Source organism: Chionomys nivalis, chromosome 13, assembly GCF_950005125.1.
Source record: "Chionomys nivalis chromosome 13, mChiNiv1.1, whole genome shotgun sequence".
NCBI classification, from domain to species: domain Eukaryota; kingdom Metazoa; phylum Chordata; class Mammalia; order Rodentia; family Cricetidae; genus Chionomys; species Chionomys nivalis.
Window position 1 is genome coordinate 70544436 of NC_080098.1, and position 26716 is coordinate 70571151.

General features: G+C 42.0%; 1 protein-coding gene across 3 annotated transcripts in view; it reads left to right on the forward strand.

The window, feature by feature from the left end:
* The window catches only part of Smad5 (SMAD family member 5), a 47396-nt gene extending 24430 nt beyond the window's left edge, over positions 1 to 22966 (forward strand). For all 3 annotated transcript variants that reach the window (XM_057787216.1, XM_057787217.1, XM_057787215.1), the window contains 6 exons: positions 1162 to 1723; positions 6928 to 7179; positions 8078 to 8197; positions 13773 to 13994; positions 16566 to 16822; positions 18218 to 22966. In XM_057787216.1, the coding sequence (XP_057643199.1) occupies positions 1321 to 1723; positions 6928 to 7179; positions 8078 to 8197; positions 13773 to 13994; positions 16566 to 16822; positions 18218 to 18361 (1398 nt within the window). In that variant the 5' untranslated portion in view covers positions 1162 to 1320 and the 3' untranslated portion in view covers positions 18362 to 22966. The remainder of the gene's footprint in view (positions 1 to 1161; positions 1724 to 6927; positions 7180 to 8077; positions 8198 to 13772; positions 13995 to 16565; positions 16823 to 18217) is intronic.
* The last annotated feature ends 3750 nt before the right edge of the window (positions 22967 to 26716 follow it).

The window sequence follows — 26716 nt, forward strand, 5'->3', positions numbered from 1 at the left end:
ATATGATTTTCTTTCTCTTTTCTTTTCTTTTCTTTTCTTTTCTTTTCTTTCTTCTTAGGCTCTTACCTGGTTTTAGTTTCAGGTAAGGCCTCATATAATGAGCTTATGGTGTTCCTTCCCTGTCTTGGTTAAATAGCACGTGAAGAATCATTTTTTTAAAGTTGGTGTTCTTTTCTAAACATTGTCCTGTTATTTCACAGTGTTACTGTTTGTAGTTGGCACTATAGTGTTCTACAGGTAATTTTACCCAGTCTTAGCACTAGAGCACTGTAGCATGATTAATAAAAACCCAGACACACACATGGGGCTCAACCTGGAGGTCAGAAAAGCAAAGCAGCCAACCACTGGCTCTTACCTCTACCTCAGTCCGAAATGGCGATCCTGCCTTCAGGAATCTCAGAATGAGACTGAGACTGAGTGCTGTCTCCTCCCATCTTATATTCCTCTCTAGTGCTGGGATTAAAGGAATGCACCACTACCGCTTGGTTTCTATGGCAAACTAGTGTGGCTACTGGGATTAGAGGTGTGTGTCATCACTGCCTGGTCTGTAAGGCTGATCAGTGCTCTGAACTTCAGGCAGCTTTCTTTATTAAAATAAAATGCGATGTCACTACAGAGCACCATGGCACAGAACTTCTCTTGCTATTTCCAAGGGCTTCTTGATAAAGCATCTTCCTTAACTAATGTGCTTAAATATAGAAGCCAATAGTCATTATAAAGTACAAACTGACATTTTGAGGGGTTGAATAACATTTATTTTCTAAATCTCTTTAGCGTTCTTCATTCTAAAAATAGATAGTTGACACTTTCCTGGTAGTGGTCTGTGTTAGGCTGTGTTTGACAGTTTGGTGAATCCATGACTTTTTTTGGGGGGTGGGGGCCTGGCTGTCCTGAAACTTACCCTTACTATGTAGCTCAGATTGGCCTCGAACTCAAGAGATGCACCTGTCTCTGCCTGCCATGGCTTCTTTGACCTTTGCTTTGCAGCTGAACTGTTTGTGGTCTGGAGACAGGAGCGAATGGTTACAGGAGTTTTACAGACATTTTTGTTTTCTGGCTTTGGATGCTTTTCTGTTTTTATTTATGACAGCAAATGTACTTTTCAGTTATGCCAATTAGTGTTCTTAGATTTAATTAGTCTCCTTTTCCCCTCTCTTTCAGGACTTGAAAGAAGCATGTGGCACCTGTAAAGTTAAATGTCACTCCTTGTCGCCACTTGGACCGTCTGCTTGAGACCTGAATGTGACTTTCCATCTGTGATCTTGGCTTCTCATATCTACTGACTTTGATTACAGAAAAGTCTCTGAAGATTCATATCAAATGACGTCAATGGCCAGCTTGTTTTCTTTCACTAGTCCAGCCGTGAAGCGATTGTTGGGCTGGAAACAAGGTGATGAGGAAGAAAAATGGGCAGAAAAGGCAGTCGATGCTTTAGTGAAAAAGCTGAAGAAGAAGAAGGGCGCCATGGAGGAGTTGGAGAAAGCCTTGAGTAGCCCAGGGCAGCCAAGCAAATGTGTCACTATCCCCAGGTCCTTGGATGGGCGCCTGCAAGTTTCTCACAGAAAAGGCTTACCCCATGTTATATATTGCCGTGTTTGGCGCTGGCCAGATTTGCAGAGTCATCATGAGCTAAAGCCATTGGATATTTGTGAATTTCCTTTTGGATCTAAGCAAAAGGAAGTCTGTATCAATCCATACCACTATAAGAGAGTGGAAAGTCCAGGTAAGTTTCACTTCGCTGAGAAGAATTAAGAATAAACCACCAAAAACCCAACATGGCTCTTACCGATTTGCATATAACTAGGCTTATTACATTAGCTTTTGTTAAAGATTTCATCTTAGGAGGAATACTAGGTTTTAAATTTAGCTTTTTTGAACATTAAGCTCTTGATTGGCTGCTAGAACTCACTGTCTCTAATAACACCCGCTTCTTTTCTGTGGCTGACATCTCTGAATGCTAAACCCATGTCCCATGTTCACACTAGATCCTGCTCCTTGTTTGTTTGGGAACTGGGCTGTCGCGCAGCAACTGTTTTTCTGGCTTTACATCTTACAAGAGTCTTTATTGTTACATTTACTGTGTGCGTGTGTGTGTGTGTGCTTGCGTGCTTGCATATGAGATGACACATATGGAGATCAGTGGACTATTTTTAGGAGTCAGGAGGTCTTCCTGGATCTTGTTACTCATTTTTCATTGCCTAGGATAGTTCCCTTTACTAGTTGTTAGTAGGTACTGGCCAGTATTTTTTTGTTTTTTGTTTTTGTGGGTTTTTTTTTTGTAATCAGTGAATTATATGTTAGTTCTTTTATTGATGCTATAGCAGAATACCACAGACTGGAAAAGTTCACTCTGCTGAGAAGACTCCAAAACAAAGCCAACATGTCTCTCTAATTTGCACATACCTAGGTTTATTAGCTAAAAGTTTACATGAGCCTTTGTTAAAGATTAACAATAGAAATCCTGGGGGTAGAAAGTCCAGGATTAGGAGACTCTCTGGTGTGGGCCTCAGAATCAACTGTGCTACGAGCAGCACTCAAGTGTGAGTGAGTGAGACAGAGAAGACCGAGTGAAGCTAGAGCGTCCGTAAGGAAACCTGTGGTGCTGGGGATCCAGACCAGTCTCGTGCATGTTAGGCGTGTGCCCTGTCATGGGCTACACCCCAGCCCAAGTCACCTGTTGCTGTACCAAGGAGTCCACTCATTGCTTCCTGTTAGGCCCCACCTCCCAGCATTGTCATGTTGTGAATTTTGTGGCGCACGAACTTCGCAAGATTTTCCGTAGCAGCTGAGATACTAGTTGGGATCATTATCTGTTGATAAACAATAAATAACCATACCTGTGGTAGTTTAAGCACAACACACATTTATTACCTTACACTTTCTGGGGTTCAGGCATCTGAACTACCCTTGACAGGTGACTACCCTTAACAGCATCTTTTGTGAGTTTCTAATCAAGGTGTCTGTCAGGGCTTGGTTTTTTTTGGAAGTTCAGACAGGTAAGGGGCTCCTGTGCTGCTGACAAGATTTAGTTCCTGTGGAGGCCCCTGGACTCTGGCTGACTGTCGGCTGGAGACTGTCAGGAGTTCACCTTTCTGTGTGTTCCTCACTGTCGTTCCTCGCAGTGTCACAGTTGTTCTCTACAGAGGGTTTCTCAGAGCATGGAAGAGCATTTTCCTATAAGGGCATTGAGTTCTTAGCAGTGTGACCTTGCACCCCCATTACTTTGCCATAATTCTGTTGGCTGGAAGCAAGTCCTCGGTTGCATGCTGGAGAGAGAGGACTGTCCAAGCTCATGAATACCCAGAGCCTGTCTTCCGTACTAGAGGAACTGCAAGCCTGTGTGGTTGGATGCAGAGACTTGTGTTACAGTTCAACCGTGAGTTGCGGTTCATGTTTGAGAAGGGTCTCAGTTTCTTATGGGGCCCAAGGAGAGCCATGGTATGAGGGAACTGAGGAAGAAAGAACAAGGCAGATTTAAAGGAAGAATATTGTCTGCAAATTGAAAAATTCTCAAACTAGGTATTTACTGGCAATCCATGTAAGGATTTTGTCTGTTCCTTCTCATAGTCAAAGTGTAATCGACAGTGGCCAGTAGAATTGTCTTTCTTTTAATTCACTTTATTGTTCCGTAGAAAGGACAGGAGCAATTATGATACTTTACAATAACTTTAGAAATAGCTCGCTAGTTGAGTTGCTAGAAAAAGACTATAGAAACCTCATATTGGTCCCCTGCCCACACGTCTTGGGAAGGTGCAGCCTTATTCAGGAGTGACTGGTGTTCCTCCTTGACCAAGCAAGCAGGACAATAGATGCCTCTTCTCCTGGTATGTGTTAGTAAAAAAGGGTGTTGCTGATTATGGTGACAATGAGCAGTTTTGAGCACTCATGAACAGAAGTGCTCTCCTAATTCTGGGCTTCTTTTGTTGTAGAGGTAGACAGAAAGCCGTGACTTTTTATGGCATTGAAGTCTATTAACTATGTAGACAAAGGAGCTAAATCTTAACTTACATAGAGCGCACAGTGAATGTGTGAGAAAAAGATGGGAGGTATAATGAGCCTAGAAAAGTAAGGCCAACCTAAATGGTCCAGTATTTTTTTGACTAGAAAGTATTATCTGGTGGCTGAAAGGTTGGTTTCTAGAGTTAAGGTTTTACTATATAGTTATTACCTGTCCTCAGGCAGGATACAAAATCTCTTTGATGGAGACAGTGCTAATACTAACAACCTAACAGTGTTTTTTTGGGAGATTGTTTGAGTCAGTGTGGATCTAAGTGCTTAAACATTATGTAGCCCCAGTCAGTTTCAAATCAAGATCATTTCTCCAGAGGGATCCATTCTGGAAACAGAGCATATGGGGAGTGGGGGGAGAAAATTTTCAGTAAACACCGTTGCAGCTACTTCGAACTGAAAATGCAAGAGCCAAGTAATTAGTGAAAGGACTGAAAAAGACCTACTGATAGAGTTCTAGTTAATCATGTATATGGATATTCTGAAAGCTTCCAGAAAGAAAATATAGGGCACATAAAAACAAGAACAAACAAAAGCTAGAAATCTAAATTATTGCATTTCTTAATCCAATTCTGGATCCTAGAAGAAAATGAATCATTTATCTTCAAAATCCAGAAGGAAACTATGGCCTGGATTTCTGTATGTAGAGACGTGAAAGGGAGAATAACTTCATACATGTTTCCCATTCCGTTCTTAGGAAGCAAGTAGAGGGCAAAGTCAGGGGATGGGACCCAGCGAGAGAAACAGTCCTAAGCAGCAACTAGGACAGATTAGAGCAAAGGACTGAACAATCCAGAGGAACACAACACAGGAAGTCCATAATTGTTTGATTTATAACATCTGAAAACGGTGCTATTGACGGGCTCTGACAAGTGGGTTAGGATACTGGAAATGTGAGTGGTGTGTACTTAAAATTAAGGAAATCATTAACTTTAACAAAAAACACTGCTCAGGAGGAAAATGCACAATATACTTGATTCCTCAATTGATTTTGTGTGTGTGTGTATAATATGTATGTATGAGAGTGTATAGGACATGCATATGTAGTAGCACTCACTACATACCAACTGAGCCCAAATTTTGAAAAATAGGTTTTATGTGTATGGGTATTTTGCCTGCATCTTGTGTGCCTGAAGAAGGCAGAAGACAGCATCAGATCCTGAAAAAGTGGAGTTAGAGACTGTTATGATCTGCCGTGTGGGTGATAGGAATCAAACCTAGGTTCTCTCTCTCTCTCTTTTTTTTTTTTTTGGTTTTTCGAGACAGGGTTTCTCTGTAGCTTTTGAGCCTGTCCTGGAACTAGCTCTGTAGACCAGGCTGGTCTTGAAATCCCAGAGCTCTGCCTGCCTCTGCCTCCCGAGTGCTGGGATTAAAGGATTAAACTACTGAGCCATCTCTCCAGCCTCTTAACCCAATTTTTAATAGATTAGGCAAATAGAAAGGGCTAGACTACTATAAGAAAGATGCCTCAGCTAGTAGTCATAGTTCTTGGGAGGCCAAGGCAGTAAGATTGCTGTGTTTGAGGTTAGTCTGTGCAGCAAGACTGTTTGAGTTTCTCTCCCCCACCAACAAAAACAGTTGCTTCATTTACCATAAAAGAAGTTTATAAATAATGTCATAGAATCAATAATAACAGTTTATCATAGTATGCATATAGGATGCATTGCAGTGCCCGGCGTAAACAAAGTTGTGGAGGAATTATAACAGAAAGTGCTCAAAATTCCTTGCATGCTGTCATCTCTTACTAAATATGTTAGACTTGTCTCTTACTCTCCACATATTATTTTACGTGAAAAAAAAAATAAAATCTTTTGCATAGATAGTATACAAATGAGAGGGAAAACAGGGATTTTAATTATACCTACAAAAATACCTTGACTGAACTGAATTCTTTAGTTATTTTACTGTTATTCAGATTGCTGGATAGCTAAGTATAAATCCTTCCTAATTTCTGCTCTACTCTCTGCAGGTAGCTGTCTTGCCTTTCTCTAGCGATAGCTGTTGTTACTACATAAGAGAGCAGAGCACTGGCTGCAGGATCCTCTGGGTTCCTATGTGTGTCTTTACTTCTGAGAGGTGAAGGATGACCCAGTTAACATATATATTTGATTTTGTTGCTGCTGCATAGTCCAGAGTCAAATTAAATTCTTTTTCTTTCCCCTGAAATGGAGTTAACATTGACAACTAAAAGAACATTGTGAAAGAGATAATCGGTACGTTTACTTTCCTGCAGAAGATAATCAGTTGCTCGTCATTATAGCTGGGGTCTTTAGAGATGGACACTCGGATAAAAGAAACTACTTGATTACATTCTGAGAGGTTGTTACGTGTGTCCTCATGATTGTATTTAGAGGACTGACTGAGCAGGCTCTCACTCTGGAGGGTTGTTGTTGGATGGACGAGGAGAGCCTTACCAGTTCGCTGAATGCTGAACATGAGCTCTCTGACCAACTGGAAATGCTCCGTTCTCAGGGCACCACATGCCGACCTCCACTTCCCTCCCTAGTCTTAACCTCTGCCTAGATCGGTGCTAGACCAACTCGCTGTTTGCTCCCTTCTCACCGCCTCTCCTCTCTCCTAGCTTTCTCATGGGAAATCCTCTTGTCCCGCCAGGTGTTACCCTTTCCATGTATTTGGTTTCCTGCTGGCTAGATATGCTCACTGCTTGAGTTCTTATTAATTGCATTAAATGTTTCTTATTCTAAATGCTTTTGAAATGGCTTACATGGAGAATGGCATCCTTTCTGAATTTCTGCTTATGGAGTCCCTCATACAGGCTAAATGCCAGAGAGCTTTTGGTTTGGTTCTGATGTAAACACAGATTCAGATTCTACAGAACAGTGCCCCCATCAGTAAACTTTTTGCTTCTCTTTTCTCCTCCAGCCCCTTAAGTGTTCCTGACTGTTGTTTTTCTTTCAGTCTTACCTCCAGTGTTAGTGCCTCGCCACAACGAATTCAATCCGCAGCATAGCCTTCTGGTTCAGTTTAGGAACCTGAGCCACAATGAACCGCACATGCCACACAACGCCACGTTTCCGGATTCCTTCCAGCAGCCCAACAGCACCCCTTTCCCCTTGTCTCCTAACAGCCCCTACCCCCCTTCCCCCGCCAGCAGCACATACCCCAGCTCCCCAGCAAGCTCTGCACCAGGAAGCCCGTTTCAGCTCCCAGGTAAGACTGACCTCTGAGAGCGGGAATTGTTTGAAGTGCTGCTCTTCTGAGTAAGATTGCTGTGGGTGACATTTTCTTTAGGAATTTATTTCCACAAGAAGTAGACTTTAGTTTTCAAGTTCCATTATGTTCAAAAATCTGGAAATAAGGGTATTAAGTATAAGTGTTTAATTTGCTGTTAGGCGTTGTCTCAAATGAGTCCTTTCATCTTAGATTCAGTGCTATATGTAGCTCTGTCTTAGTATATCCTGTACAAACCTTGAGGCAAAAGACAACTTCTATTCAGTTTTATATTTATCGAAACAAAAAGATCTAGCTGCAGCTTTCGCAAAAATTCACAACTTTGAGTGTTGGAAGGCCAAAGTTTCGTTAACGTTTCTGAAGCTAATTGCTCTGTCATTTAATGGGGCGTGTTAGTTATTTGGGGGCATTACAAAAGAATGAGATAACCGCTGTGACCATTAAAGTGCATTTTGAAGGGACACAGTTTTAGATGACACTGCAGTATGTGATGATAATGATGACAATTAAAAATGTGCCTGTAGTATGTGTCCTAGGTGGTCTGTGGCCGCAGATTGCTGTGTTTGCTGCAGTTTCTTTGAACATAGATAGCTTTAAAAGAAAGAGAAAATTTTTGACCTTGGGTTCCACTTTAGTGTTGTTTCTGGTATCCTGGATTACTGAGGGTCCAAGTTAATGTAGGCTTGTAGTAGGTGTGCTGGAGAGGTTGTGCTCTTTTCTGCTCTTGTACAGTGTCCTACATCTGTGTGTGCGTTGTTCTGTACTGAATCCTGCTGATGACCTTGTCAGTTTAAAAATGCTTTTAGACTAATAGCTTTAAGCAGAATGAAGACTATCTTCTTTGAGGAATGGATGTGTCTCATTCTCTTGCTCTTAGCTGATACACCTCCTCCTGCCTATATGCCACCCGAGGATCAGATGGGACAAGATAACTCCCAGCCCATGGACACAAGCAGTGCCGTCATTCCTCAGATCATGCCCAGCATATCCAGCAGAGGTGAGAAGAGCGCCCGCTGTTTCCTTTTGTTGGTGCTATTCCTGCTTCCTGTAACTGCTTGGCCACTTTTCTTTACAGTGCTAGGAATCCAATCCAGGGCCCTCCTACTCTAGGTAAATAATCTCCCACTGAGTTAATTTCCCAATCTTGGTCACTTGTGCAAACAGCGTGAATGGAGTATGGCTGTAAAATCAACTGAGTGTGCAGTTCAGTGGTTTGGGCAAGTATATGAAATTTTGGTTCAAAATGTAGTTTACAAACATTGCCATAACCTTTCCAAAGAGATTTCCACCTCATCCTGGGCTCAACAAACCTCTGTTCTCTATACAGATATTTTTCTGAATATTTCATAAAATAGAGTCATGGGGGGAAAAAGGCCAGGTGGTGGTATTGCACACCTTTAATTCCAACACTCGGGAGGCAGAGGCAGGTGGATCTCTGTGAGTTTGAGGCCAGCCTGGTCTACAGAGGAAGTTTCAGGACAGGCCCCAAAGCTACAGAGAAACCCTGGCTCAAAAAACCAAATATATACATATATAGCGTCATGGGGACAGTGAGATGGATTAGTGGGTAAGTACACGTACTGCTAACCCTGATGATCATGCCAGGGACCTGAGTTTGTTTACCAAGAGGCACATGGTAGGAGAGGAATCCCCTCCTAGATAGTGTAATAAAAGTGCACTGGTAGGTAATATATTTAAAGATTTATTTATTTTTGTTCTCTGTATATGCTTTGCCTGCATGTGTGTATGGGTGTTGTGAACTGAATCTGGGTCCTCCTCAAACAGTAAGTGGTCTAAACCACTGAGCCATCCCTACAGCTTCCAAATATAATCCTTTAGATTGTATTTCATTCACTTAGCACAGTGTGTCAAGGTCACCTGTGGTGTAGCGGTGTTCAGCAGACCTTTGAGTGGTTTGCAGTTGGATTAGTGTTCTGAGTAGCTGCACCCTTAGAGCACTGTGTACAGGGCTTTGTGTAGGTACTGCTTTTTTTTTAATCTTGAGTAGATGCCTATGAGCAGAATTTCTGATCAGAAGGTAAGCTTAACTATTTGAGAAGAATAGCCAGACTCTTCCAGTGTGGCTGTCAGTATCTGTCTACTTTCTATCTAAAGTCTAGCTTCTCCGTACCTTCCCAGTACTGTTCCCACCTAGCTTTTGAAGGGTTATTGTACCCAATGGGTGTGAAGCACTCACTGGATTTCATTTGTACGCCCTATAGAGTACTGACGTTGAACACTAAAGTGCTTTTTCTGCAGTCTTTATTGAGGTGTAGCGTTCTTTGTAGATTCTGGAAGTGGACCACCCCACTCTTTTTGGTGAGATCTAACCCAGGTCACAGTGAGTGGCAGTAGATTGTTTGCATGAAGAAATACTGTTCCAGATCAGTTTTTTCTACTCAATTAACATAATACTTGTTCATTATGACTAGCTTATTTCTCTTAGCACAACACCCTTGAGGCCCACGTACATTGTTGTATTTGTCAGAATTTCATTCCTTAGGTAAACAATCCTCTCTTGTGTGTACCCTGTGTGTTCGCCTGCTCTCACAGAGGAGCTGCTGTGCTGTTCCCACTTTTGCTCTGCTCTGTCATCTGCAGAAGCACCACCTGGAGGCTGCTGCAGTGTTGCCGTGGTATAGATGCTCTCTTGTTATGGTAGGCTGGTTGATTACAGCACTCAAATGTTCTATTTCCTTTCTAATTGTTCTTTCTAAAATTGAGAGTGAAAGATTGAAGTCTCGAACAATTAGGATAGACTTACCTATTTCTACTTTCAATTCTTTTGATGATTGTTTCATGTATTTGGGGACTCCTGTCAGAATGTACAATTCAGGAATATTAAATACATTCAGCACTGTGCAGCTGTCATCACTGTCTGTTTCCAGAGCTTGTTTTCCTCTTAAATAAACCCTGTGCCCATTGTAAATACCCCCATTTTCCTTCCTCTAACCCCTGGTCAGGAGCAGTCTACTTTCTGTCTGAGTTTTCCTGTTCTGAGTGTCTGCTCTAGGTGGACACATCTACTGCTTGCATGTCCTTTTGTGTTCTGCGTGGCATGTCCAAGAGTTAGCCATGTCACAGTGTATGTTTAAATCTCATACCTTATTAGGGCTAAATGACATCTGTATAGTTGTTCACAATTTATCTATTTATGAACACTTGGCTTTATTCTACTTTTGTGGCCATTGCACAGCAGGCTGTTGCTTGGGTCTGTCTGAGTGTTACATACATTTTGGAGTAGAATTGCTGTGTTCTGTGCTAATGATGTTTAACCTTTGGAACCCCCAAACTGCACAGCAGCTGCATCGCTGCGTTCCCAGTGACACTGCATAAGCTTTTGAGTTTTCCACATCCTCGCCAACTTGCTTTTCTGTTGTTTGTGATATTGTCCTTGCTCTCCTCATCATTACAATGGTTGTCCTAATGGCTGTGAAGTGGTGCTATGTATAGGGTGCTTTACTTGACAAGTAAGGAATAGTGTGGTTGTTGTTTGTTTTTCCTGTGATGTTAGCATTGTGCTCGTGCCTTATGTTGTTACAAGTGTTTTACAGATGATTTACTGACCTTTTGGGTGCTACAGAGGTGTCTCTGAGTAAAGTCTTGCTATGCAAGTATAAGGACCTGAGTTCTCATCCTTAGCATTCACATAAAATCCAGGAACATAGCACACCTTGAATCCTGGTGCTCCTACAGGGCAAGGGAAGTGGAAACAGAAGAATCCCAGTAAGTTTGAGAGCCAGGCAGTCTTCTAAACCAAGTAGCAAACAGTAAAGAACCCCTGCCCCCCAAAGAAGGTGGTGGAAGGCAAAGATTAATCCTTGAGTTGTCATTCACACTTGCACTACAGCATGCAACGAGATAAAGTAAAAAGATACTATTTACACCTTTAAAAGATCAGTGTGTGTGTGTTTTATCTGTGATATTCACCCACAGCTAACTCTGTACCTAATGGTGAAAGACGGGTTTTCCACTAAACTCAGCAACAGCAGGGTAGCACCTCTGCAAGTGCTCCTGGTCTGTTTAGACTTCACTTGGTCTTCAGTGCATCTGTTTGTTTAGGATAATGTCACATATACTAATGTACTTATATATGTTCATAAAGTTGCTGGAAGAGAGTTTGACCTGACTATGAGAAGAGGAGTTCCCTTGTTCTCTCTCTGTCCTTGAGCACAAGCCAAGGAAAGGCTGTGCTAGCAAAAAGCAGGAGGGTAGTGGTCTACAAACCAGGAAGTAGCCCCTCATTAAACATGGAAGCTGCCTGGACTCCTTGCCGCCAGGACTGTGAGAAATAGAGTTCTGTTGCTCACCTCAGCCATCGTGGTGTTTCCTGGAGCATCTGAAGCCACTGATACAGAAGTTGGTACCTAGAATGTGGTGCTGTTGTACAGATACCTAAGAATATGCCTATGGTTTTGGAACCAGTAGAGGCTGGAGAAAGGGCTTGTGAAATGACTGATAAAAAGGAGTAAAGAATCTTTGCATTTTTTTTTAAGGAACATATTAATTTTGTGTTTAGAATGTGGTGGGAATATAGTGCTGAGCCTGATGCTTCTGCACTCAGGCCTAATTGAAAACACTGGAAGATGGAGAAAAGGCCTTCCTTGTAACAAATTGGCAGCTTGGTTGGGTTATATTGATGTTCAAGTGTTTTGGGGAGGGAAGAACTATATAGATGCAAAATCAGTTACTTAACTGAAGATATTCTTAAACCAGTCAAAATATGACTGGTTTCTCCTGATTGCTAATAATAAAATATGAAAAGATTAAAAAGGAAACTCTTACTTAAAAAATAACTTAAGATTTAAGAGATTTTTCATGTTGTACACATTGTAAATAAGAATGTGTGTTTGGAGAAGAACTAAGGATTTTGTTTACATTTAATAGTGGTATACTATGGGTGTGGAATATGGACCTGATCAGGTCCCTCTGAACCACAATTAATAAAAACTCAATTAATAAAAACTCAGGATCAGAAGAAATTGGGTTTCAACCTGAAAATCTGAAAAGCAAAACAGCCACTCACTGATTCTTACCTCAACCTCAGTCTAAGATGACGATCCTGCCTCCTGGAATCTCAGAAGGAGACTGTGTCTCTGAGAGCTGTTTCCTCCCATTCTATAATTCTCTCTAGGGCTGGGATTAAAGGTGTGTGCCATTATGGCTACTGGGATTAAAGGTGTGTATCACTACTACCTGGTCTGTAAGGCTGAGCAGTGGGGCTGTTCTACTCTCAGATCTTCAGGCAGGCTTTGCCTTTAATCCCAGCACTCGGGAGGCAGAGGCAGGCAGATCTCTGTGAGTTCAAGACCAGCCTGGTCTACAAGAGCTAGTTCCAGGACAGGCTCCAAAGCTACACAAAGAAACCCTGTCTTGAAAAACCAAAAAAAAAAAAAAAAAAAAAAAAAAGAGAGAGAGAGAGAGAAAAAAAAGAAAAAAATGCTACTATACTCCTCCTCCATCAGGAACAGAGTTAATTTGACTTGAAGATAAGTGGATTAGGGGTAAGGAAGACTGTTAGACTTTTACAAGGCAGGACATTTAAGCTCTTTGGTTGTAAGCTCAAAAGAGCTGGCCCAGAGGGTGATTGTTTCATCGGGTTGCATGGACCAAGGGCTGAAGATGCTTAGAGTACAGCTCTCTGCCAGTGCACAATTTAGCTCTATCACAGCTGAAGAGACATTTTTTTCCTTGAGAAATATTCTTTAGCTTAACTACAGACCTTACAGTTTTTACTGGTGTGAATTAAGTCTCTGGGAACTTGGGAGATAAGATTCGTATATATTTTGCATGTGAGACAGAGGTGAAATAGTAATGGACCTAATTTTAAGTCCTTCCGATTGTGTTGAAACCCTAACCCTCAGTAAATGCTGTTTAGAGATAGGGCCTTTTAAGAGGCAGTTAGGTTTAAATAAATTCCTGAGATTAGGGCCTTCAAAATAGTTACTTTTCCTTACATATTAGACATGGAGGCCAGGGTGATGGCTCCATGGGTAAACGTGCTTGCCTGGGCAAGCCTAGTGACTAGACTTCAGATCCCTGAAACACTGTACAAAGAGCGACAGCATGTCTCTGTGATCTCAGCCCTTCTGCAGTGAGATAGGAAGTGGATGCAGCCTGGAGTATGTAAATAAAGCAGAGACAAGGAGACCCTGACACACAGACACACACACACACACACACACACACACACACAGTATGCTCTGAAGACCTTATAAACACACAGCAAGAGGACAGGCAGCTCTCTGTTTATGTAACAGGAAGTGGGTCTCTACTAGACAGCACATCTGTTGACACCTTGGCCCCTGGAACAAACTGTGAGAAATAATTGTGGTTTTGTTATTGTTGTTTTGCTTTGAATTTAAGCTGCTCAATCTGTGGTATGTTGTTAGAGCTGTCTGAGCAGACGAAGATAAGTTGCCTTAGACTCTACGATAGAAATCTCAGTGAAATTTAAATGAAGTATCTATTTTCTTTGTCATATAACACTTGGTTAGGCCTAAGGGTAAATAAATATTCACAGGACCTGGTGGTTTAGCTGATCGGTTATTAAACTTCTTTTCTGTTTTCAGATGTTCAGCCTGTTGCCTATGAAGAACCCAAACACTGGTGTTCAATTGTCTACTATGAACTGAACAACCGTGTAGGGGAAGCTTTCCATGCATCTTCTACTAGTGTGTTAGTAGATGGATTCACAGACCCTTCAAATAACAAAAGTCGATTCTGCTTGGGTTTGCTGTCAAATGTGAACCGTAATTCAACCATTGAAAACACTAGGCGGCATATTGGAAAAGGTAATCTTGTATTTCTTCCCATGCCGCTGAAGGAAGTCCGTTTTTATATTTTTGTATTATCTGGGTACAATTCATTGCAGAAGGTACTGGAAACATCCAAAAAATCTTAAGGCATGGCTTTTGCCTCAAGTTGCAGGTTTAAAGAATGTTATTAAATAAAATGACGGTAAGTATGGTCCTGCTCAGTTTCTGTTTCTAGTACTAGAGACCTGAAGTCCTGTTGTCAAATTTTCCTAACAGTCAATTAAGTCAGGGCCTAAATGGAAAGTAAGAAACAGGAATTTACCTTGTTCAGAACAGTGCCCTCAGTAGCTAGACCAATGCTTGGCTCATAAATTACAAAAAATCTTTGCAAAATATGTACATGTTGTGAAAGATTAGAAATTTAAATTTTTTTGCATTTGGAGTATTTTCTATTGCACAGTATTGGGGAAGTGGAGTTTGAGATGGAAAATAGAGGGAGACTATCAATAAACCTGATGCAGTGGAGTTCATGTATAATCTGCCATGAAAGCACAGAAGTGTGCATGCTACAGGAATGCCAGTGTCTCATGTCAGGAGGCCTCTTTACTGCAGTAGAGTGCTTTGCATGTCTCTTGAGCAGTTTTGCTTTTACATCCCTGCTACTCTGTGCTTCTTTAACATGGGTGTTAGTCAAAGATGGTAACAATGGCAGGGAATCATAACTTTGATAGTCTTTCTTAGAGAAAAGATTCAGAAAATAAGTTGAAGCCAGGTGAAGTGGCTCACACCTGTAATCCTAATACTTGGGATACTAAACTAAATTGAAGGCCAACCCAGACTGCCTAGCAAAACTATCTTTAGAAAAACAAAACAAAAAATAAAACTGAACAGTTTCTCTTGATTTCAGTGTCAACTTGTCCTGACCTTTTTGTGGAAGGTGTCTCTCTCGAGTGTTGTTGACAATTTAAGGGGCATCTCTTTGGCCAATGCTAGGATCAGTTTCTCCTTATTTGCCAATATTCCCCTTCTGGAGTCTTTGACCTGCTTCATTTCTGTTTACTCAGGAAGCAAACCATAGTTTTCAATGTTGATACAATACTGTTTCTTATATTTGGGCAGAGATTTGCATCTGTGGAGATCCGGCTAAAAGGCACTGTGTGTGGTCATGGACAGTAATGGAAACTTGTCCACTGAGGGGGGTCAGTGTTCTCTTATCACCTAGAATATGACAGTTGCCACCATGCTGTCCTATGAGTAAGACAAGAGTATGTGCTTCTGAACAACAGACTGTGACACGAATTTTATTTAAAAATAAAGCAAAGTCTCTGATTCCTTTCTGTATGCTGTGAATATGTTTTATTATCATTGGTTAATGAATAAAGCTGTCTCAGTCAATAGCTTAGCCGGGTGGGAAATTTGAACAGAGAGAGAGAGAGTAGCCAGAGTCAAGGAGACACCGTGTAGCTGCTGAAGAAGGAGGAGAAGGACCTATCCGGTAAGCCACAGCGTTGTGGCGATACACGGATTAATAGAAATGAGTTAGATTAAGATATAAGAGCTAGCTAGAAATATGCACAAACCATTGGCCAAACAGTTTTGTAATTACAGTTTCTGTGTGATTATTTGGGTCTGAGTGGCTGGGAAATGAACGTGCGGTCGCTGCCCACAAGCCTCCACAGAAGCACACAAACAGACTGCATAGGAACATATGTGTAACTTAATCTGATGCATAAGGTTTAAAAGGATATACACCAGAGTCAGAGCGATGTCTACTTATGGCTAAGAAAAACTTGAGCTAATTCCTAGATATATTGGAGAAGTATTTGGTAAATTTCACTATTAGAACTATTAGTTAAATTTTACTATTAGAACTGCTTTCTCATAGTATTTTTAAGTATATTTATAGAAAACTTTGATAAATTGTACTTTATTATTTTGTGTGTATGTATTTTACTATAGGTATGTCTGTGCACCACATGCATACAGTGCCCTCAGAGGCCAGAAGAGTAGGGTCTCCTGGGACTGGAGTTAAAGATGGTTTTGAGCCTCTTTGTAGGTGCTGGGAATCCAACGTGGGTCCTCTGCAAGAGCAGCCAGTACTCTGAACTGCTGAGTCATTGCTCCAGTTTCATGAAGGGTGAGGGGGGAGAGATGGCTTTTTAAAAGAAAGGAACATGAGTCTGCCATTTCAAAGCTCTTTCTATAATCCGAAGTCACAACGTATGTTTGAATTTCTGTGGGTGATGGTTGAAATGCTGTGGTCCTGTTTGTCAGCAAATGGTGGAAAACTTCACTAACTTTTATGATGATTGACGTACCAGGCGTTTCTTTGAAAGTACTCATAGAATGAATTTTTAAAGAGCATCTTTTCTTTGGTAGAGAAACAAATGATGGTTGGAAGAGCAAACATGGAGCAGACATCTTAATTACCCTGCCAATTGCAGTCCCAAGGATCTTTTAGTTAGGCTGATTATTTTTGGCTACTGAAGGCCATCTTGTGGTGGTTGTTGGCATTTGTTGTGCCTTTCTAGATGCTGTGGTTCCTCCACACTTGTCTGGCTCTCTAGGGTGCTTTGCTCAGCCTCTTTCCGGTCACTTCTCTTTCAGGTGTTCATCTGTACTACGTTGGTGGGGAGGTGTATGCCGAGTGTCTTAGTGACAGCAGCATCTTTGTTCAGAGTAGAAATTGCAACTTCCACCATGGCTTCCACCCCACCACTGTCTGTAAGATTCCCAGCAGCTGCAGCCTTAAGATTTTTAACAATCAGGAATTTGCCCAGCTTCTGGCTCAGTCTGTCAACCATGGGTTTGAGGCCGTGTATGAGCTCACCAAGATGTGCACCATTCGAATGAGTTTTGTCAAGGTGAGTGGTTTGATCTCTACTATGACTTTAGTCATTGTAAATATGTACACATTATTAAAAATTACTAGATGAAGCTAATCACTACTTTTGACTCAGTTTGATACATTGCAAGTGAAGTCTCAAATTTAACATTTTAACCATCTGACAGGTTATTTCATTTTATAATATACATAAAATCCTTGATAATTTTGATATTGGGTAAGGATTAAGTTTATAAAATATTTCAGTTAGCAGACTAAATTTTCGGAAAGCATTTAATATTATAATTGCATTTTGAGTGCCTCAGATTCCATGGCAGTGACTCGAGATTGAATTACAGTGCTAACTTACTTTACTGTGGCTCAGTCCTGTTACAAAGGATTTCTAAAACCTATCATTTACTTTTTTGTTGTTTGTTTTGTTTTGAAGTCACAGGGTTTTTCTGTGTAGCTGTTATGGAACTCACTCTTAGATCAGACTGGCCTTGAACTCAGAGATCTGCCTGTCTGTGCCTCCCAAGTGCTGGGATTAAAGGTGTGTGCCACGCTCACCTGGCAAGAATGACACTATCATTTACTCTTGTGGCCTGCTGTTTTTGAACATTTCAAAGATTGTGTCTCATTAGCAAAATGTTGAGGAAGTTCCACAGTTGGCTCTGCTCCATCCTGGTGCTGGAGGGTTAGCACAGGAGAGCAGCAGCACTGTGTGTGCAGTCTGTGTGTTTGCTTGTGTTGTTGTTGTTGTGTTGTTGTTGTGTGTTTCTGTTTTTGGCATTTAATCCCAGTCTACTGTTTCCTTGTTGCTTGTCAGTCATATGAATTTACTTTCTCTTCCCTTTTTGAAATATGGCTTTGTCTTTTATTCTCCTGTCTCTCTTCATTTCCCCTATTTCCCTAGGGCAAGGACCACTATAAACAGAAAGACAGACTTGATAAATCAAGAAAATAAAAAGTAAAAATTATATATATATTTCTGTTTTTAGCTGAAAGTTACTTTATCTTATTAATTTCTCACCTTTAAGAATAATGGCTTAATGTAATTACTAGAGGAAATAAAAAACAGACAACAGAAAAAGCCCCCAAACCATGAAGACCTTTTTCTGTGAGAGATCATAGTTATAGCCTTTGTAAAATTAAAAACATTCCGAAATATATTTGTCCCCATGGGTCTATATCAGAAATTCTGTTATTTATTAAAAGTTTATAGCTTTGAATAATGCAACTATTTTATTTTAATAGCATGTCACATGAATGCTGATTGGTTTAATAGCATGTTACATGAATGCTGATTGGTTTTCTGTAGGTGTTCAGTTTAAGTATACTTTTTGTGTTTTTACAGTTAAGCTTTTATTGTTAAAGTTAGTATAGACTGTTGACTGTTCAAGAGGGATTTGCTTTGCTGTCTGTTCCTTTTCAGGGCTGGGGAGCAGAGTACCATCGACAGGATGTTACTAGCACTCCATGCTGGATTGAGATTCACCTCCATGGGCCTCTTCAGTGGCTGGATAAAGTCCTTACTCAGATGGGCTCTCCTCTGAACCCCATTTCTTCTGTTTCATAGTGCAGAAGTATTCTTTTCAACTATATTTTTACTGGACTTGTTTTAATTTTAGAAGAATTTCCAGTACAGATGCTGTGAGCTGACATGGAAAAACAGATATTATTGCTTATTTTTTCTACATAATTGTGACCAACACATTTGTATTTTGTGATGAATTTACATTTGTTTGTATTCATGTTCATTGTAACTTTCAAAAGTATTGTAAACAATGTAGAGTATTTTGCCCCCATTGAGAAGTTTGGCATTGATGTTAAACTGGAACGTACTTTTGTTTATTGTCCCAACCGTTTTTTACAAGGCAGTGCACCACATAATGAAGATTTTCCTGGAAGAGGGCATGGAATGTGGAAAGTCCTAGGCAATGAGTTTCTAGTCAGGTCTTTGTCCTGCCACCTTTGAAAAAGCATAGTACATTGTTTTGCAAAGACATGGTAGGAGCTTAAAGGAAACTATTGAATCTCTATTTGAAGGATACTGTGCACTCCTGATGTGTTTGGTGAAAGCAAGGTGGTGGATCTCTAGATGTCATAATTGACGTTTAGTGTAGCTGGTGTTTGTCAGTGTAATGTGACTCTGTGCTATATATCATTTGTAAAACATTTCCTTTTTAAAAATGTCTATTATCTGTCATTTACTCAAGTTTGTCATAAGTTTTATTGAACAGTTCAGTGTGTACATGGCCTTGTTCAGCTGTGTTTGCTGCTTTGGGCCAGTGTTTCAAGAACTCTAATTTTAATGTGCATTAACCTTTTCATTTTGCACTTTCATGGGTGACAGTTTTAGTGTAACCTGCACTAGAACAGTCAGGTGACCTGATGTTAGCTCTTCCCTTTACTTCCTTGGCACTCCTTTGTATCAGCACTGCCATTTAGAGATTCCAGTTGTGCTACATGATGCTTTTCCTAGCTTTTATCTTTTAATCTAATGTATGAAGTTGTTATTCTGTAGCTCCAACTAAGGTGCCTGTTAATTCCCTACAATTTTATGGGTATTATTAATGTTGAAAGATCATATACTTAATACTGTTGCTCTTACACCAGACTTTCCATACAAGGACCTATGCAGTGTGGCCATCAGGCTCCTTGGGTGGGTCCTGAGGATGAGACTCCTGGTGTGCTGGTGACTGAGTCATCAGAGGGGTTGGGATAGCGCATTTGTAACGTCATGTAACAAAGAATGTAGATTTGTCTCTCAGCATCAATGCTTTGCCCTTTTCTTTTATTCTTTTAGAGCCTACCTTGATGCTAGTCTCCAGAACACCATCTTGGATGTCAATGCTCTAAGACACCCATTTAGTTCACTGTGCCTTTGGCCTTAGGGAACAGTCAGACGGACAGTTTTGGCCTGAGAATGAAGACACTACTTTGATAAAGAAAAAAATAATTTCCCTATCAGAACGAGAAGCTTGATTTCCTGGTGCCACTTTATTCTGCTGCTGAAAATGTTATTTTGGTTTGACTTTTTATAATGCCCTTCCTGCCGTTATGGGAAAAACAGCTTTTTGGGGTGTGGGGGTGGGAGAGGCATGAGTCCCCTTGTTTTCTATGTCATTATTTATTGCCTTTCAGAGTGTAGCCATTGGGTGGCTTCATTTCTTCCAAGAAGTGCTTTGCTGGGCCTTCAGTAGCTTGAGCCTTCATGGCGCAGTCTTTAGAGCAAGTTTGCAGGTCTCAAGTTGAATGACAGGTACCCGTCTGTGAGCTCTGCTGAAGTCTGGAAACAAGTGCCTTGCTGGTTCCTTTGTTCGACAGTGAGTTGGTTATGTTGTTTGTCCACAATCATGTCACAGCCCTCCGGGTTGCAGGGTTCTGTGTGAATGGTAGGACTGAAGCTCTTAGCTGTCCAGAGTTTCATGGAGAAGTCTAAACCTATTTCCTAAAAGTTGTCAACATCACATATGTGTCTGTAAATGAAAAGTGCAGTCTGTCTGCCTGCTCCTGTAATGTCTAAGGACATAATTACGTCTGTGTGTAGGAAAAAAAAAAGTGCGCAAAGCAAGTGCAGAACTCTGGCCCGCAAGAAGCAGTTCTTGTAAAGAAGCCTTTCAGAAGGGTGTGGCTGCTTGGCATCTGTGAGGAATGCTTGTCATCAGACCCAGAGCAGCAGCAGTAAGTCTCTCTGTGATGAGTCTCCTGCAGCCCGGACTGGCATTGACCGGCGCTAACTTGCTGAGGGTGGCCTTGAGCTTCTGATCCTTCTGTGTCTACCTCCCAAATGCTGGGATGACAGATGGCCACTTTTGTACCTGTCTCTGTGGTGTTGAGGATCAGACTCAGGACTTCATGCATGCTAGGTGAGTGCTCTACCCACTTAGTGACATCTCAAGTTCAGTGACTACATTTTTAGTGTGCAAAATATATTAATATATGCCAGATAAAATTAGATTTGCAAATAATGAAAATTGCCATCAGTTTGGTGAATTCTACAAATGGTAGAATCAAAATCTCAGTCATGGAATACAGCAACAAGATGCATGTAGAAAAAAGCATGGCCCGAGGATGCCATTTGACTGGTCTGTCTACAGGGTAGCATGATGGCCTGGTTGTTGTTACCGAACTAAACTTATGGCCTATAAGTAGTAGGCATGCTGTTGGCCATCCAGAATGACTACAACTTCAGCCAGCTACACTAATAATGCAGATAGGGAATGTGCCAGTGTTGATAACGTGTGGACACCCTTGGCCGTGTAAGTGGCAGTGACATTGCCATACGAGATGTACTGTTGAAGTGAACACTGGGACTGCCTGCGAGGACCTGCGGAATATTTCCATCCCGGCCAGTAGTGCCCTCGTGAGGAGAGACACCTCATGAAACCGAGTCGGGGGTGTGGTGTGCCCGTGTTGCTGAGAGCACCGCGGTGGCACAGGCCCTGTCCTCATGCCTTTCCCAGCCATTTCCCTGGAGCAGTTGGATCGTCTTCCTCTTCTCACTTCAAGTTTTGTCTCCTTTTGATTCCTGAAGATGAAATATTCTTAAAAATTACTGGTTTTTAAAAATTTATTTCTTTGGGTTTTTGTTGTTTTGAGACATAGTTTCTCTATATAGCCCTGGCTAACATGGAAATTACTGTGTAGGCTAACCTCAAACTTGAAGTAATTCTCTTGCCTCTGCAGTTCTGGGGTTACAAGCACATGGCCCGGTACAGTGACCTCTGATGGTTTTTAGAGTTCAGCCTCAGATGATGGTGCGCATTTAGACCTATTATCTTTAAAGTGCTCTGAACCCCTTCTTTGTCTACCAGGTAAATCCTCTGTTGTCTGGGGTCTCAGTAAAAATGTATGTTCTCAGTATACACACAGCTAAATAACCAGGCAGCTTTTAATGTAGGTGACTTGTGGTTTTAGAAGTGTTTCTTGATCTTAGGGGAGGGGATTTTCCTAAGCGGTGGTTTGTAGGGACCCCGATCCTAAGGAGAATTACCTCTTGAAGGTAATCTCCAGTGCGTGGCTGTTTCCTCACAGTGGTAGGGGTTTCTCCTTTGGAATGTGCCAGTTCTTAGAAGTTTTTTTAATAAGATGCATGTATAGGAAGTGAGCATTGAAGGCATTTGTTCTACACTAACAGTTTTCTGTCTGCTGGATGGACACTTGAACAGTTCTTTAGACTGTTGGACTGCAGTGGAGTGTGTGCTGATAATGGCCAGCAGTGGTTAGCAGTGGCCTCAGTAGTGGAGCACTTCCCTGGCAGTCTAAAGCCCTGTGTTTAGTCCCCAGCACTGCATAAACCAAACCAAACAGCTCTCAGACGCACCAGTACTGTAACTGAAGCGACCACCCACAACTGGATAGTGTCAGAACCAAGGACAACAGAGTCTTAGCAACATCCTAAAAAGTGAGAATCCATGTTAGAACACTTAGCCAGTTGCTGTTCAGTGATGACCTCGTCCCCTGCCAGGATCCAGTGCTGGAGCATTGGACCTCAGAAGAGGAGTTTGTGTCCTTGTCCAAGTGAAAATCAGCATAAACAGTCATCATTTAAGGATTTGTTTGAAGTGCTCTTAAAAATCCCCGAATTTTGTGTGCAGATGGGACACCTGCTGGCTCCCGCCCCGCTGTGGGTCCTGTTTGTTACTGTGAACTGGTGTTAGCCATAACTGCACTCCAGTTAGGCCAAAGAGTCAGTCCTAAGTTCTTTTGAAAGAAGGTTTTTTAGAGTCGGCTGTCCTCTTCTGATGCCATTGGCGATGCTGCTGCTTTGGCATTCTATGGAGCTAAAGTATGGGTATCGTAAGTAATGATTGTTGGGCCATGGCACTTTAGCATACCTGGTTAAAGTTGCAATCTGAGTTTACTTACTTAAATTTGGGTAGGAATATAGTCACGGAAAACGAATAGCTGGTGTGTCCCTGCCTTTTCCAAGGAAGACCTCTCCCGTGTGGATGCTGGAGAGCAAGAGCCGACAGCTGCTTGCCTGCATTGGGCCTGCTTCCCTTCATGTCATAGGAGACAAAACTAGCAGCATGCTTCAACTCCGCTCCTTTTTGATACTTACAAAATGTATTAGGTTTTACTATATTGTGCTTCTCAAAGCCATAACTATTAAGCAATTTGTTTTGCATATTGTTTGCTAATACTTTATTTTAATAAACCTCAAAATGTGCTTGCAGTGTCTGTTTTTGTTTATTTTCTGGTTCTCTGCCCTAATTCATGATTCACATAGCAGTGATCTAAAGAGGGCGAGGTTTTCGCTGATGCAGAATTCTCAGTGCTGTGGACAGGAGGTGCATAGACCACACGTGCCCTCTAGCCACACACATGAACTTGACTTGGAAAGTTTTGTCAATTTTGTTTGAATGGGAGTTGCTGTCTTGTTCCTTTTTGTGCCTTGTTTTGAAGAACGATTGAGGCCTATTCTGGGGTGTTTTAGTTTAGTCAGTGTGTTCTAGATCTGTCCTCTAAGTGACGGGCTTGCCTCGCAGAGTTGGCTATGTAGTGTGTGCCTGGCTGTATTTTAGTCCCGGGCCTATGGCTCTGCACTCCTCAGCAGGATGCTTAGTTACTCTGTGCCTCAGATTCTGCAGCTATAAAATAGAGTTCTACTTCATAGAAAAATTAAGTGAAGCAATACAAATCAAAGTATTTAGACTACTGCTTGGGATAAAATAATTCATTAAAATTACCTGTTAAGTCTTGTTACTTTGACTTCAAGAACTATTTCTAATACTATTGAACCTTGACCCTGGTTGATAACTTGGTCAGTGGTCTACACAGTGAACTAACTTTTAAAAGTTTATTGTGCGCATGTACATGTGTGAGCACTCGTGTCATAGTGTACTAATTGGAGTCAGAGAACCAGGATTCTCTCCCACCATGTAGATCCTAGGGGGTCACACTTAAGTCCTCGGGCTTGGCAGTCTGTGCCTTAGCCCTTTGGCCCAGCTTAGATATTTTTTTAAATTTTTTCTCCTTTTCTTTTCTTTGGTAACTGAAGGCAGACTAGCTTCTATGATTCTCCCTCTGGTGTGTGCTTCCCCTGACATGACAATACTGAAGCCAGCTGTGATTTAATGCTAGAGGTATCCTTTTGTGTAACGTAGTAAGACAGTTTTGAGTTAAATTGATTCTAGCCAGCATCATTAGAGCTCTTCACCATATCTCAGAGGGAAATTCAGCTAAGAAAGCATAGCTCTTAATCTGTTCCTCCTCTTTGAACCCTTGGGCCTTTGCCCTGATGTAATCAGGTACCTGGAGCTGTTGCTTAGCTGACCTTAAAAAAAAAAAAAATAGCAGTTGAGCTGGTATTTTCACTTTTTGGCATTTGGTGTTCTCTCCGAAAAAGTAAAAAGGACAAGAGACCAGAAGAGACGTACGCTCTATTTTAGAGCCTGGAGGTGAATGCACGCTGATCTTTTGTATTCTGGCTCTGGCCAGGAAGGTTCTCCCCGACCCAACCATTGCATGGAGGGAAGGCCTCTGAGAGCTGGATTAGGTTCAGTTGGTGGAGGCTATGTGGGTGACGGAGGCCCTGGACTTGGGCAGCGTTAGTTCAGAAGTGTAACAGCAGTCCACGCTCAACCTCACACCCTGCAAAATGTGCCTTTCGTCAGCTTAGAACGGGTTAGGCCAGCTGAGGGATGCCAGCAGATGTGGAGAAAATGCAAACACCGACGTGAACTCGGCTGCAGAGAGGCTTCAGAGAAATGGTCCCGCGTGGTCTGCCTAACACGCTGCAAGCTGTCACCTTCCTCTTTCGTACACCTGTGTTCCCTTTGCCCAACCTGCCTATTTTCTGACCTAGATCAACATAATTCACCTAATATTTAAGAACTGTTATATGGGTATACAGAGAAAAAAATTCTTCCTTGCACATTCTCTTTCTCGTTGATGGAGACACCAGACAAGGTAAATAAAATGTATGTTTACTGGCAAGTTCTAAGGAGACATGCTGGGAAGGGAGGGTGGGGAGGAAGGAATTACAGCTGTGGGTATGGCAGCCGGGAAAGAGCTCACTGAAAAGCTCATTTTGGGTTAAAGTTCAGGAAGGAGTGAGGAAGTCAGTATGTGACATAGATTGAACATTTTTGTTTCAGGCAGTTGAGAAAGCATGGGAGCAACGTTCCTAAGATCTGTCCTTTTCTGCAGGAAGTGGAGCGTTGTAAGCAAAAATAGGACATGTACTAACATGTAAGTTCCGTGCTCCATCTCCACAGACAATAATAATAACTCAAGTGTTACGTACACAGGAGATAATAATATAATAACTCAAGTGTTACACAGGAGATAATAACTCAAGGGTTGCGCACAAGAAGACAGGAAATGCTAGTTGCTAACACCAGATTGCCACCCTGGGAAACGGGCTGCTTGGAAGATGAGTCGGCAAGGGAGAGTTCAACTCTGTTTTGTCAGATACAGGTTTTGTTTCAAGTGAACAATCAAAGATAAATGCACCAGTAAAACTCGCCTTCTGTTCCGCGGTGTAATCAACAAATGCCCACCAAGTGCCTTCTGTGCCTTGAATGCTAGGCATCTAGAAGAAGCGGCGAGCAAGACAGATCTTGATCTCAGATGACTGTATGCAATTGTGGGGAAGAAACAGGCTAATTATAGTCATGTCATAACTCGTTAGGGACTTGAGAGGAGGAAACATTTGAGTCTGGAGTCAAGGTCAAAATACACTGAGTTTGAAATGACCACTTCCAGAGTGTAGAATGAGGTAAGAAGGCCAAAGGGAGATGGACGGTGGGGAAATGGGCAGTGAAGGGCTTTCACGAGTGACTGTTGGGTTCAGGTGCGTTAATATCCTTGTAAGTCATCTTTCCGATGACCGGGCTCGCCGAGAATAGAACCGATCCATTTGGGGAGCCCAGGCATGTCCTTTTTGTCAAAGATTAGACAACAGGACAAGAAGACATTGGCCAGAGGGAAGAGAAAGCAGCGTAATGCAGAAGGCTCCTAGGGATTAAAGGTTTTCAGATTCAAGAAGAATATGGGGGAGTGAGGCCGGTTGTGGGCCAGAAGGGTGCAGGCCACGTCTTTCAAGAGAAGGAGAAGCCATTAGAGTACATCAGGGCCTAGAAGCAGATGCTGCAATCAGGTACGTGTGATTGGAGGTAGATGAAAGGGCTGTAGGGCTTTGAGGTTGAGGGGCAAGAGTGGAGGTGAAGGATCTGATGGAGTAGAAGAGCGTTTAGCAGATAGAATGAGCATGTTAGCAAGTGAAATGACTACCCTGCTTTTTTATATTAACCTTGGGTGGTTAATACGGAGATTGAGACTCCTGAACAACCCTTACCCTGAGATAGAAAGGTGATGGGTCTTATGCTGGGTTTTTCTATAAGATGCCCAGCTGGGGTGCAGAGCAGCCCAGCTGTGGAGAGAGGGCCCTCTGAGGAGCACAGAAAACCCGAGAGTAGATGAGGCTCAACTAACTCTGACTTAGGCAGACCTGCTGGAAGTGCAGACCCTCTATCTACCTGTGTCCCACGTGGGTGAGAAGACAGCAAGTCTCGTGGAAAGCAGTCCGTCTGTCCTGTAAGTACTTCTGGACAGCATCCCGACTAACCACAATAGCCCACATTCAAGCACTTCCGACATCTCCAACATGAGCTGATCACTTGACCTGAAATGTCTGTGTTGAAAATCCCACTAGGTAGGTGCACAGATGTGATCCGGGTATAGAGTGTGTGATCACACTCAGATAGCCAACTGGCTCCAGAACTTGGTCCCATGGTCCCTATTATCGTCTCTTCCTGGTTCCCATTATCTACAACCCCATACCCTCACCCCTTCTCACCCTGTCAAAATATCTTCTTGATAATGCTTTTGCTTCCAGTGGCTGTTTGAGCAGGGGAGCACAAACACCCATGACACGGTGTTTCCTTTTTAAACATGCCATACCCAGCTATCTTAAGGTGTT